The 14,536-nt window shown below is 43.4% G+C and overlaps 2 protein-coding genes across 3 annotated transcripts in view; both read left to right on the top strand.

Annotated features, from left to right (window-relative positions):
• Positions 1 to 8,137, top strand: part of LOC134745031 (protein turtle) — a 139,219-nt gene extending 131,082 nt beyond the window's left edge. Inside the window, exons 6-8 of one of the 2 annotated variants that reach the window (XM_063679007.1) lie at positions 211 to 438; positions 3,595 to 3,664; positions 4,070 to 8,137. In XM_063679007.1, coding sequence (XP_063535077.1) covers positions 211 to 438; positions 3,595 to 3,664; positions 4,070 to 5,045 — 1,274 coding nt within the window. In that variant the 3' untranslated portion in view covers positions 5,046 to 8,137. Of the gene's footprint in view, positions 1 to 210; positions 439 to 3,577; positions 3,665 to 4,069 lie in introns of both variants that reach the window. The other variant, XM_063679014.1, reaches the window with a different exon arrangement.
• On the top strand, positions 5,614 to 13,741 carry LOC134742240 (lipase member H-A-like). The gene is made up of 6 exons (XM_063675306.1): positions 5,614 to 5,690; positions 6,037 to 6,152; positions 10,716 to 10,872; positions 11,252 to 11,649; positions 12,381 to 12,587; positions 13,521 to 13,741. The coding sequence occupies exons 1-6, from the start codon at positions 5,614 to 5,616 to the stop codon at positions 13,739 to 13,741; spliced, it is 1,176 nt and encodes a 391-aa protein (XP_063531376.1).
• Positions 13,742 to 14,536: the final 795 nt, after the last annotated feature.

Genomic DNA, 14,536 nt, shown 5'->3' with positions numbered 1-14,536 from the left:
AGAAACATTTACCGAGGTTTCTGACTAATATAATAACAAATGAAACATTAGATTCATCGCAAAGGGGATTATAGATAGACACGTCACGTGGCAGATTTCCCCAGTTTACGCATTATATTCAAGCTTAAAAAAATACACTACCCAAAAATGTACCATGGAAGCAAGGAATAAATGAATACTGAATACTAATCTAGTCCTCTCCTTTTTCAGTTAAAAATCTAGTGGGCGGTCGCACATATTACTTCCGCGTGCTAGCCAACTCGGCGTCCAGCTTCGAAAGCTCCGAGGAGGTGAAGTTCCCGGTCCCGGCCCGCGTGAAGCACAAGGCCATCACCGCGGGGGTCGTGGGCGGTATCCTGTTCTTCATCGTGGCCATCATCCTGTCGGTGTGCGCGGTGAAGATCTGCAACAAGCGCAAGCGGCGCAAGCAGGAGAAAGGTGAGCAGCGGCCGCGGCCGGCCCCGCCGCCGTCACGCCAAGCGCGAACTCTCTCGCACTTAGGTAGCCTGTTGGGCGCCGTTGTCAGTTTCTGTTGGCGAGACAAGTTTTTTTGGGTATATTATTTATAATGAGGGCTAACGCGTATGAATTCGCCGCTAGGGGCGCTAGTGTAGATGGTGGTCTTTTCCATAGTTCGAAATGTCAAATGTCACTTAAATGACTGACAGCTGTTCTTTAGTCTTTTGGACCACCATCAACAGAGGCGCCAACTGGTGAGCAAAAAAACGATAGCCCTCATTCACGAGGAACGAAAGATTTTAACCACGCTTTTCTGAGGCCAAGAGAAGGAAAAAAATTAATATGAATTTAGGTCAATTTAGCAAAAAAAAATATTTTTTTTGTTTTGTTTTTTCGATTATTTTAATGTATTTGTACATAAAAAGTAAATGTTAATGGTAAACTTGTCATTAAAAATGGTTTTTTTTTTCTTCGTAAAACCTAGTTTTTACAGTGTTACGTTTTTTAGGGTAAAAACGGGAATTACTAAGACTTCGCTGTCTGTCCGTCTGTCACCAGGCTGTATCTCGTGAACCTTGATAGCTAGACAGTTAAAATTTTCACAGATGATGTATTTCTGTTGCCGCTATAACAACAAATACTAAAAACAGAATAAATATTTAAGTAGGGCTCCCATACAACAAACGTGATTTTTTTGCCGTTTTTTTGCGTAATGGTACGGAACCCTTAGTGCGCAAATCCGACTCGCACTTGGCCGGTTTTAATTGGTATTAACTCTGAAACTAGGCGAATTACAGAAAAGATTATACGTCATTTTTAACTTCAAATATGGTCTGGAATACGCTGTTAAAATTATTCGGTTTCCTCGTGTTACGCCGTGTATATTCCCAAAATATCAAAAAAAGTATGTTGGAACCCTCTATTGTGCGTGGTCAGAACTTTATTTAGAATAAAAAATGTCCAAAGTTATTTGAATACTTTAAACCTTTGAATATGACCCATTCAGGCTTGTCTTGTCAACCTAATGAAAAAATCATAAGATGAAAAGTTGAATTTTTGTTGGTTTTCTTTTTTGGCAACTTAAAAGGTAGAAATGAAATGAAACTAAGTGCGAGAGAGCGTCATAGAGCGCAAAAAGCAGTCTCAAACCTACGTGGACAGTGCGAGACTGCGATCACTAACTTGCCATATTGTCGGTGAAGCATCGCGTGCATACCATCGAACATTACACGCATGCTGCCACTGTCATTTTGAGTATTTTTTCATAATTTTTGTGATTTTATACGAAACATTTGCATGCTTTATGATTTGGCCTGTTGCTGTGCTTTATGATTTAAAAGAAATTGTTATTGACTATGTACAAACGACCAGATTTTATTTATTAATCATGGACGGCGCTAAAGCTATGCACATAGGCAATAACCCAACTATTTTTTGTATGTAAAATACTTAGTAGCACACATTATTTACCTAGAAACAATATCGTCATATTTAGTTATTTATTAGCTATCTATAAGATAAAACTATGAAAACGGATTATATCGCGTATATTGTATTTATAAATTTTATATTACATCCCGACGTTTCGAACCCTTTACGATGTTACGTTTACGTTTTAGTTTTTTTATTATAAATTCAATATACGCGATATAGTCCGTTTTCATAATTTTATTTCATGAGTAACTATCGCGGTAAGCAAAGACAATATTAGCTATCTATAGTTTATTTTTATTTATTTCCTTTAAAAATGATGTCTGCTACTTTGTATTGCAAATATATATTAACATGAAAACAAGGTACTGTTTTCGTGGACATAATTATATCCTATTGTTTCATGCCATTTTAATACATCCACGGAACCAGGACTTAGTCTTTTCTACTAATTTTGCCCTTTCCTTTGCCTATTTGTCTAATTCAGCACTATTTATCAGCAGTTTAATTTTCAGATGTTTAATTATTTCAATTTATTTAGCACTAAACGAAATACCTGCTTGTTATTATTCCAGGGACCTGTTTCATGTCAATATATTAGAATCTGACTGACGAAAGATACATTACATATGGAGCGTATAGGCCGCGATCATATATTTGATGAATAGTTTCACCTTTTGATAATAAGGCGCCTACTGATGTCAATAACTCATCATCGTCATCATTAACTTAAGAGTTATTCTCTTCTCGGTGGAGTATCTTCCAGCTTTCCCTATCCTGGGCCAGCTCTTTGACTTTTTGATACGACACGACCCCTACTTTTTCGTTCACTTGATCTAAAAAGCTGCGTCTGGGTTTTCCTCTACCCCGCTTCCTTCCTATCCGCCCCTCCAGGATAGTTTTAAAGAAGTAGTCGTGTCGTATTAAGTGTCCAATCATTTTCCCGCGTCTTTTTTTCATGAAACTTTAAATAATATTATCCTTTTGAAATATAAACTACATGAAACAGGTCCCTGACTGTGGTTACAAATCAGCAACTATTACTGACCATTAAGTCATGTCGCTTTCCATTAATATGGGTATCATCACACTGATATGAAAGTTTATTTGTTTACCTGACGAAATTGAAGATAAATTAACTTATCTTATGTGACTTTACATTACATCCTTAAAGTTACAATGGGTATCGGTTGGTATATCATAATATCATTATATTATGTCTTGTTGTCTTTTTAATCGTTAGAGCGCCAAGGACGTTATATCCCGTCAACTGAATCGTGTCAGAAACGCCATGCCCGTCATTTGAGGTCTAGAGTTGTATACATGTAATAAAAAACTCTACAAGTATCCATAATTTATTATTTATAATTTTTACGATTTTCCGTTACAGTTAAAATATTTTTTTTGCCATAACATTAAATACACAGATGTGGCAATAGACCAGACATACTGTGTTTTTGAAAGGTGTTATAATTTTCCCGGTGTAGCTAAAATGCTTTGTAGAGGCTTAACGACAATGTGTCGTGATAAGCAGTAACCACCAATTTGCATGTCTGTGATGTCAGGTAGGTACGAGCTCTCATATCAGTGTCTAGCTTTCACGTTGACAATATGGTGGTGTTGTGAGGTGGCGGGGCCGGTCCGATACGGGCGCGTGACGGGACGATGACGCTACGTTAACGTTCAGAAATCATCCGCTTACAGCATACAACATGGTAGCGGCGAGACTCACGGATCTGCGCGCCCATCACAGCACTCAAGTGCCTTTTAAGAAGTGAGTACATACGATGTTATGTTTATGGTTTGTGTTATTGTATTTATTAGATCTAACTGATATATTGTTTTTTTTTCTGCTGCTCTAATTCGAAATAGGAAGTCAGGTTGGTCTCTAACAGTAAATGCAAATGAATACTGAAAAACTTGAGGTTTATGTCTGGACATAGACAGGTTTCAAGCCCTGTAATACTAACTTTCAACCCTATGACAGGCAAACACGCTGTAGGCTTGGTTTGGCGTTCCAAAGGTCAATCGATCTGTGTTCTACGGACCGTTTAAGCATAAGCTACTCGTACATTAGTTATTGGAGCGAAAGCTATGAAGCTAGAACTCTATATCTGGACATACATCACGTCAATCGCACAAGGCATCTTTATAAAATATAATATTATGTGGATTACAGATTTAGTGAACGCGGAATATCGAGTTTAGTGCAGTGTTTGCGGCTGACGGCCAACTGGGTGTGGCCCGCGTCGCGCTGCGGGCGCGGGTCGCGCGGGTACTGGGCGCCGTCGCTCGGCTCCCTCCCCCCGCCGTCCCCCTCCCCCTCCGCCGCCGCCTCCCCCTCCCCCTCGCCCGCGCCCTCCTCCTCCGACGACGGCGGCTTCCTGCCGCGCCTGCGCGCGCCCCTGCAGCCCGCCGCCGCGCCGCCGCTGTTCCGCGCCTCCTCGCCCGCCCCCTGGCCGCCCTGGCCGCCGTGGCCGCCGTGGGCGGCCGCCTGGACCCCCTGGTCGCCGCTCCACATCTCGGACCTCAGCTCCGTGCCTTTCCCGAGCTCCGGCGAGGGTTCGTTCCCGACGCCGCCGTCGCCGTTCCGGCCTCGCTTGCGACCGGCGGGGTTGACGGGGGTGGCGACGGTGGGCGCGGGATGGCGGCCCGGCCCCGCCGCGCGCCGCCACCGGCCTCGCGCGCCCGCCGAGCCGCCGCCGCCGCCCCCGCACGAGGCCTCGCCCGAGAGCCGCTCCTCGTCCAGCGGCTTCGGCAGCAAGAACGCGTCGTCGTCCGCGCACAACCGCAGCAGCCGCGCCGGCAGCGTGGCCGAGTGGCGGCCGCCGCCGTACCGGCCGCCGCCGCTGCCGCCGGCGCCGGCGCCGCGGCCGGGCTCGGCGGCGGACGCGGGCTCGGTGGACGTGCACTACGAGTGGGACCGCGCCACGCGCACGCCGACGCCGTCCACGCCGGAGCGGCGGCCGCGCGCGCGCGACGACGTGGAGGCGAGGGTGCGCGCCATGAAGGAGGAGTTCCTGGAGTTCCGCAAGCGGCAGGCGCTGCGGCGCCGCTCGCCCGAGCCGCCCGTGTCGCCGCTGGCGGTGTACCCGCTGTCGCCACTGTCGCCGGTGGCGCCGCTAGCGGCCGCGCCGGCCGAGAGCGTGTGCTGAGTGGAATACCTTCGGTCCCGTGCGCCCGGAGACGGCGACCGGCCGCAAGTCCCTCGGCTGGTTCGTGACGCTTAGATGAGTTACGTAGATACTTCCTTTTTCGACTCGGACGTCGAGCCGGATATATAGAAAGAATGGGCACAATCACGATTCTTCCGACAATTATCGCCTCGAAAGTAGTCGCGGCCCGAGTTTTACTCGTTCGAGGGGCATTCCGAAATAGATACGGTTATGATTTGATACGTTCGTATTATTACGTAGAGTAAAGATCCCACCTCGGCCCCGGCGCGGTGCGCGGGGCCCTAGATGTCTAACATAGCTCTTAGGGAACGATGACTCCAGTCTCTCGAAGCAAATGACTGCTATAATTATAGTACATATGTAGAAAGTGGATGCCGTGGCGCTTTGCGTCCGCCCCGCTCGCCCGCCTTTATTAAAACGAATCGTCAATTATTTTTCTGAATATCTCATATCTGTTAAAATGTTTTTACGTTCTAAAAATACTACATGAAAACCTTAGATTTTTTTCTGGAATTTTAAAATTATACGGAAATGACATAAGCTCACAATGGGAAATGTAAAGCCGCACGTGCCATATCGGGCGCGCGGGGCGCGGGGCGCGCAGCGTCCGCCTAAACGCTTTAGGTATGGGCGGGTAGCATCCACGACGCCGCTCATACCAACATTATATTGTAGTTATTATTGTAAGTAAGGATAGCTAACGTTATACACGCGAGCGAGCGGCGAGGGACCGCGCTCGCTCTAACATCAAATATGAACAAAGTAATTTTAAGTAGGTTTTTAGTCGTAACGTTCAAAAGTTGCAAATTAAACTATGTTTCGTAACTATTCTCAAATTTATAATTATTTCAAGTACAAATTTATTGATTCTATTATTTATGTACCTACGTTATATAATTTTTAAACTGTACATATGTAAAAAACATAAGTAGATATTATATCTTGTACACTTATTTATTTATACGGTAAGGTTCTGTCTGAGGAAGCGGCGAGCCCGCGAGGCCGGGCGTCGGTGTCGGCACGAGGCCGAGAGTCGGCGCGAGGCCGGCGGCGACGACCGGGTGTTGGAGTCCAGTCAATTGATTTGTAAATTTTCCATATCCCCGCGTCAGACCTGTCTGGCTTTACAAATACACTGAGGCATCTTAAATATCGTAATTATATCGGTTCCTGGAGCGATCCCACCTATAGTTGACCAGTCATAGCCAAGACTGTTTAGAGTTACGTTTGTTATTAGTTAATTCCTATCGATGAATTTTTGTTATAATTTCGCATAATGCACTCTATTTGTAGAGCATGTTCATGTAATGCATACGTTTTGTTTCAATGATACGAATTTCGTATTAAGGACCTCCTAATAAGTAAGAATAAAAATGTACGCTTTAAAGAAATTGAAATAAAATAACTCGTAAAGTAATAGATAGGTAGTTACAATAAGGTGTAGTTATGTATATGCGTGCATGGAGCGTCTCGTGGGATCACGGGGCGCCGGCGTCCGGGACAGCGCCGGGCCGGACCTGAGCCGGGCCGGACCCGGACCCGAGCCGGAGACGGATCAGGACGGGCCGCGGACGCCAGCGCCGACGGACGCATCATTAGTTCACTGCCGATGACGATTTAGCATGTAAGATACGTATAACGACACTCGGTAGAAGTTCTTTTTTATTTTCTTACATGGTTCGATAGGTATCCCCAGCCATAGCGTTACATTTAGAGTGATAGAGTCGACAATTTGTGCATTAAATTAATCCACGATCAAAATAATTAATGATATGTTAAAATGTGCTCAATTCTTTCGACTGACCAACTGTAATATTATTGATAACATTTTGAGTCACGATGTATGTATTTAGCACGAATTTAAGGAGCGACGTAGGTTCATATTGTTCGCGGCGATATTTAAGCGATGTACTGTAACTAGGAGAGGATAGCTAGCTGTAATATTTCGAGTCGCCGTAACTCAGGGCAATGCCTACATTCATGTGACGTTTATTTGCCGCATAACGAACCTACTGCACGCACCACAATAGCTATTATTTTAGGTATTCTTACGACACGTATAGCAGTTCACGACCTCGAGTAGGTAGTTAGAAGTTTATTTTATCTTGCTCTGACTTTTATTCGCCTAACCGACTTTACACGAAAACAGATAAATAAAGTGTGAAATTACAGTTAGAAAAAAGATTTAACCTCGCGCGTTTGACACTTCAATTAATACGCGCGCGACGTTCACTATGTGTAATTGCTTGGTTATTTCTTATACATACACGTTATAAATATACCTAGATATAGCTCAAAAACCATGTGATATCTAGTCTTTTCCATTCCCTATTATGTCCTTAATTCGTTTACATTTAATATGGTATTAAGTGTGAACCGTACTGTCCTACTTAATTTCTCGTGAAGGCCTACTTACGTACTTACTGTGTAACATATGTATAGTCAAATGTTAACGACGTAACGACAAGTGTTATCTCTAGGTACCGCTGTTGGGGCGCTAATATTATCTATTCAAACGCAGAGCACACAACTTCAAGACTTTATATTGTTTTTATTAAAAACGTATAGCGATGTCACGAGGTAGTTTCGAAGCATAACCTAAAGTCATTCGATATTTCTATAGACTAAAATGAAAAAGATAGCAATATATTAGACTAATATATCTAAATCGTATATATCGGTTTATATAAAACAGTAATATGCGTGCACATTGGCGAAATGTAACGCGGAGAAAAAAGGGGCACCCCAAACGTAAATAAATAAAGAATTAAGGCATATTTGCACGATATCTCAGCACAATACATGATAAATAATACTCTATTAATCAAAATATCATTCCAACAGCACGAAATTAAGATAGGTATACTCCAACAAACCACAATACGAATAAGAACGAGTGGAAATGAAACATCTACTTGCACAAGCCACCTTTTTATAACTCGATCGAAATAACCATTATTTTTGTTTTAGAATATTTTTAGTTCGTAAGTGTTGAGATCATGTGTTTACTGTGTAAGCACAAAAAGGATTCAATTCAAAAATAAAAAATACAATAATGTTGCTATAATTAATTTGTTGTATCATTTATTCATTCCTAACATCAACCCCTCCACTAATCCTTTCATACCTCTGGGAGCTTCAGAGAGCGAAACTTGAATAATGTATGAAAACAGTAATGTAACATCAAGGGCCTGACACTGATAGAGAACGATATAGCTGGTCAAGCAAATCTTGTCAGTAAATAGGAACAAAAAAACCTATACCCATCCTTTTCTTTTGGGTGCTAGTACTACTGTAAGACAAAGATAGTATGATTCTCTGTCTATGTTTTCAAACATTCATTTATATCAATGAGACAGTCCCTTGACAAACTATAGTCTTTTTGCGATTCCTATATAAGAGGAAAGAGAAAATAGTGCCATGCTTTGTCTTTATAACCGACCGGGCATTTTTTCATGGTCGGGTTATGGCATCATAGCAAGGAGGCGATGGCGAAATACCGAAATTTATAAGTGAAAGAGAAAAAGGATTATGCTGCCATGCATGAAACTGTCAATACTGTCAATACATGAATATGTCTTTCTCTTACCGCTGGTCCATGGAGACTATATAATCCATACCCTGGTCGCTCGGTTTCATGTCTATAAACTATAACTACATATTATATCTATGTTCAAAACAGGTATTTAGATATGCCAAATCCCAAAAAACATAATACACCACAGACTACAGACTTTTGTTGGGTCCAGGACAGTTGGAGTTGGAACAAGTACAATCTAAAAAGAGGGTACCTAGTGTTAAAAATCCAAAGGGCTTATAAATACTCAGCCCTTATTTGGGTGCTAGTAATAGTGTAAGACAAAAAAAGTATGATTCTCTCTGTCTGTTTGAAATGAGATAATTCTAGACCAAACTATTGGCATCATAGAGTTCGACCAAGATATCTAGATCTCTTGGTCTAATTCTTATGTAATTCTCCATTTTCAGTTGATGTAGTGTAGGTATAACGTAGACTTGCTACGTATGAAAAGGTTACGTCCTAATTATAGATCTTAAATATTAATGATTTAGTCAATTGTTAAATGTCATCTAAATGCCAACGCATATAGATGACTACATGGAGACTATATTATAAAGGAGCCAAATCTCTATGTATGAAAAGTGTCCATCAAAAAACAGTAATTAGGCGGCGCCACCATACACCGAAATACTACCAAAATCAACCCACGTAATTTGGTCGGGTTATTTGTTGCCTTATATGGTTAATGTTATACTCATGTCCCAGAGCCTAACTAGCACCACCGGAGAGATTAGGAACTATTATTTAAAGCTGAAAGCGGTCACTTTTGTAACAATTCTGCCATAAGAGATTGGCATCCTTTCTATACCATCCATAGATGACTAGTATATAATTATAAACCCTATCCCCAATAAATCAGTTAATATTGTACCAAGCATCTGAGTATCAATTACTACCCCTAACGCCGCACAACATAGGTGGGCTAGGATGATGCTTACGATTCTTAGTAGCGAGTAAGGATACTAAGGTATCCTAAGGTACTTATTAAGTGGTTTTTCGACAAGCCCAAGATAAGATAACGCAAAGTATGAATATACATGACGGTATGAATATTTTGCATAACTTCACATTTTTTCCCTTTTATAGTCACCGGTTCGAAATGTGGTGATATATACGCCTGTATCGGAACTGTTACCATCAGTACCAATGCCAGTTACTACCAATGGGCGTCACCATCCCGCCGGTTTATAAATTGTTTGGGTTATTGTGTGTGTATGGTAAGTTCGCTGTGGTTTTAAACATTAAGTGCCAGTTGCACCATCAGCTCTTGACAGACTGATCAACGTCAACCGGCGCGCCACGGTGGTTTGCTATGAAACTTTCAATACAATAAAATTTAGCGAACTCTTTAACGATGACAAACAATTTGGTGCTACCGACCCTAAGAGTTTCACGAACCCGCCGCCAAAAAGTCGCTCTACACGTCGCGTAGTAATTCTACTGTCTGCGCGCCAATTCCGGTCATTCGGAGGTCGAGGCAGTGGGGGGGGGGGGGGGGTGTTCGCCGCGCCCGTACGTAACGTACAAAATGACACCACTCTGTCATGAGTGTCATGACGCCCAACATTCCTCAGCCGTGCACGGAATTCGCGCGCGGACAATAGTAGGTAGTCTACGTAAATCTACTATGAAACCTCAAAGAAACCAAAAGCGAAGCTTACCTAATATCCCCGTTCAACTTTCATGTACCTATTAACATAAAACCCTGCAATAGGCCAGCGAAATAGGGTTTGCCGGTCGCAGTATTTTACAGATGGCGCTAGCATAGTTTTACCTGTCAATCTTACGAATAGTGTCAAATTCTTGTTTTTTTACACGACTGCCCAAAAAAGGAGTGTATTGTTATATTATTATGGACAGGATAGCCTTTAAGCCAAATCACATAAAACTAGACAGGTACAGCCTGATGGCGCCATCTTTAAAAACCTTTGACAGTAGCCAACAGCGATTGATAATATTGCCAACCCCATTGTAGCTACTGTGCCCCGACCAAGATCAGGTTGACATTGAACCGTCGTGGAACCTATGGCCTTAAAAGCTATTTCAAACGTGATATCATGAATTTGTAGCCGGCATCCGGTCCGTGTTGTCCGACGACGGATACGGCACGGAGTGGCTCAGCTACTACGATGAGAACGGAACCGAGCGCACGATGACCTTCTCCGCACTGCCGGACGATTCTGACGGCTGGATATACGGACGCGTTTATTTTTACCTCTACACCAGGTATTTTTACATTTAACACATTCATGCTACGCTCGTAGCCAAACTCAGCGTTCTCCCGCTTTGTAGAGGAAAGCTATTACGAACTATTGAGTTATTATTACTTTAGAGATACCAAACAATGAAATTGTCGCATCACAACCTGTACCACGCAACCACGCAGCGTATATCTCGCGACCTAAACGCGTAAGCGCCATGAATTATGTGTACAAAACGCGAGAGTTAAGTTTTATATCGCTAACCTAACCCACTCTTCTGGCAGTTCGTTTTCGTGAGGGTCGCAGTTCTAACCTAACCCACTTTGGCAACAGTTTATGTTCGAGTAAGCCGCAGCAAGGACGAAAACACTAATTTAAATTTCTCCCTTTACTGTTTCCTCAAGGAACAACCCAAATGATCCAGAAACCTTGCAACCAGAAACAAATGGTCAAATGAAGAGCCAGTATTTCGACCCCTCAAGAGACACCAAAGCTTTGACACATGGTTGGATGGGTAGCGGCAATAATACTTGGATACAGATTCAAAAGACATATTTCTTAGACGGAGCCGATTTGAATGTGATAGTAGTGGATTGGTATGAGCTGGCACGGAACCCGAATTACGTGTGGGCTGCGCTGTCCACGCGGTACGTGGGTAAGCGGCTGGCGAAGCTGCTCGACTCACTGGTCGACAACTTCAATACGACGGCAGAACAAATGCATTTGATTGGTCACAGCTTGGGAGCACACGTCATGGGATACGCTGGCATGTTTTTCAGTAAAAATATATTTAGAATTACCGGTAAGAATTTATTTTAAACTATACCTGTCTGCCAATATTTAAGTTATAATTAACTAGTTTTTTCCCGCGACTTCGTCTGCGTGGACTTGGTAACCGCAGCCGGGCTAGCACATGATTGACGCGAGAGTATCTCGCCGCGACATAGATTACCCGTCCCTCTTTAATTCATACAGTTAGTAAGACGGGTAGTCTATCTCGCGGCGAGATACTGTCGCGCCAATCATGTGCTCGGCCTACAGCTAGAGGAAGACACTGACCCCGCAGCCACACTTACATACACTTAGCTTATCATAATTTTGAAATGTTTATGTGCGTGGATATTCAGAGAAATAGACCTGAGAAATTAACCACAACAAGCGGGTACCTTCAGAGTTACACCAAGCACACTCTACACCAACTTCGCAAGCGACTGTGTGTTAGTGAAACCCACTTTGTCTCTGCAGTTTGTGCAAAGGTTGTTTTAATGACATAGGAGCCAAATCAGCCAAACGAGCAGGTGAATTGCCTGATGGTAAGTAATTACCGACGCCATGGACACCTGCACCAGAAGGGCTGGAACTGCGTTGCCGGCCTTTAAGATAGGAGTACGCTTTTCTTGAAGGTTTGAATGTCGTATCGATATCGGTCCGGAAATACCGCAGGCGACAGTTCATACCACAGCACAGTTTAGCCGTGCGAGGCAGGAAGTTAGCTTAGAGGGAGTCCAGTAACTGATCAGTTATGTCTTCTAGGGCTAGATCCCGCTCGACCGCTGTTCGAATTTCCCACAATGCCTGATGAATACCGTCTGGACAGAACTGACGCCATGTTCGTGGACATCATCCACACGGATGGAGGCTTCTACGGGTACCAAGAGAGCCATGGGCAAGCGGATTTTTACCCCAACGGGGGAACATCCCCGCAACCGGGGTGCGAGGGAGAGGATCGGGGACACGTAGGTATGGAGGCGGGGAAATGCACCAAAAGGTCGTTTTGTCGGCGATGTGACTTCTTTATACAAAAAAGTACGGCTATGCAACATGCCAATCGATTACTCCGTAGCGTAGCGTTGTCAATGTAATCATCTCTCTCTACCACAGACAGTTCCAATTCCATATGAGTGCGACAGATACATTGGCGTTTCATTCGCTACGGAGCGTAACCGATTAGCATGTTGGCTTAAAAAAATGCACGCGGAAAACCTATTAATTACGTTTTTTTTTTTTACCGATGGTATGAAATCATTCATTTGGATGTCGCCATGGGTAAGATTTGTTGTCGCGCTAGTTTTTTTCACTCCAACATTCGGCATTTTTTTTTAAATTTAAAACGGGTTAGTTACACGCTTAAGCGCCATAGCAGGCGTGGCTCACTCCGCGATTTCGTCGCGTCGCTGTAAGTACAAAGTACATGCGGCTACACCAATTTTGGTGTCTAGCCATAGTAATTGCCGCGCACCGCTACGGAACGGACGCCTGCTTGCGCTTGCGCCACCTTGCGGTCATAACTGTCGTAATCGTAACACTTAACTTGTAGAGTGAAACTTCTGTACTGTAACTTGTGTTCTGTGCTGTTGAGTGTTGCTTCTGTGTTCTGTGTGTGTGTGTGTGTACGTGTTTCTGTTCTGTTTCTGTAGTACTATTATTTATTCTGTGGCCATAGCTAAATGACGATTATCTGTGGTCAGATTGGTTTTTTCCCATTTGTCCCGCACTACGTAACTGCCGCCAAACATAAAGCTGGGATAGATGGAAATGATTCATATGAATTAACTTATTCCCATCTGTGCCCGGCGGGGACAAATGGGAATACACCGTCAAATTAGGTTTAACTAATCTTATCACACGCTTCATACGTTGATTCTATAGTTTTTTATTTTCTGATCTGTCCAGATTCGTGCAGCCACAGTAGGGCGCATGAGTTTTTCGGAGAATCGATTCAAGGCGGTGTACCGTTCACGTCCTACCTGTGCAAAGACTACCAAGGCTTCGAGAACGGCGAGTGCAAGACCAACACGTCGAGCATGGGCAAGCCAGCCAAACCCAGCGCCGAAGGGAACTACTATCTGCATACGAGAAACGAGTCTTTGTACGCATTGGGAGACGAAGTATAGAAAACGAGAATTTCCATACTATACACATTTAATTGTGGTCTATTAAGTTTTTCATACAAAACTTGTTTTTGCTCTCTTTCGTTTGTTTTATAAACTGGAGCTACATAAACTAGTTATACCTAGATATACCTCGTGTCATTGTTAAGGGAAAGTTTCGTTACAATGTGCCCTTGACTGTACCTACTAGGTACTTAATTTTTTCTTGTTGTATTCTAGGCTGCAGACAGACTGCCCCTCGATGAGTTTTTTACTCACGAGGACAACATTTTAACACAACTTCACTACCGAGCGGAGGTCGCCTACCACCTACTATAGGTTCTAATATTAGAAATTATATATAGACAGCTGTTTGAAGAGCGCTGGTGGCCTAGCGGTAAGAGCGTGCGACTTGCAATCCGGAGGTCGCGGGTTCAAACCCCGGCTCGTACCAATGAGTTTTTCGGAACTTATGTACGAAATATGATTTGATATTTACCAGTCGCTTTTCGGTGAAGGAAAAACATCGTGAGGAAACCGGACTAATCCCAACAAGGCCTAGTTTCCCATCTGGGTTGGAAGGTCAGATGGCAGTCGCTTTCGTAAAAACTAGTGCCTACGCCAATTCTTGGGATTAGTTGCCAAGCGGACCCCAGGCTCCCATGAGCAGTGGCAAAAATGCCGGGACAACGCGAGGAAGATGATGATATATAGACAGCTGTTTGATGGCGAAAGTCTTTTATGCCAGGCAGTGCAATGTTTCTCATGTCACGCCATGTTGAGTAACTCCGGTAAATGTGAATTTTGTCTTTATACCTA

The sequence above is a fragment of the Cydia strobilella genome, chromosome 1, assembly GCF_947568885.1.
Source record: "Cydia strobilella chromosome 1, ilCydStro3.1, whole genome shotgun sequence".
Classification (NCBI taxonomy): domain Eukaryota; kingdom Metazoa; phylum Arthropoda; class Insecta; order Lepidoptera; family Tortricidae; genus Cydia; species Cydia strobilella.
The sequence above is the reverse complement of the archived record's forward strand: the minus strand, read 5'-3'. Positions and strand labels throughout refer to the sequence as shown.

Excerpts from the sequence above, each read along its gene's own strand:
- LOC134742240 (XM_063675306.1), top strand. The coding sequence starts at position 5,614 with ATGGGAAATGTAAAGCCGCACGTGCCATATCGGGCGCGCGGGGCGCGG. Across the intron at positions 6,153-10,715 it reads GGAGTCCAGTCAATTGATTT|CCGGCATCCGGTCCGTGTTG; the intron begins GTAAATTTTCCA and ends ATGAATTTGTAG. Across the intron at positions 10,873-11,251 it reads TATTTTTACCTCTACACCAG|GAACAACCCAAATGATCCAG; the intron begins GTATTTTTACAT and ends TGTTTCCTCAAG.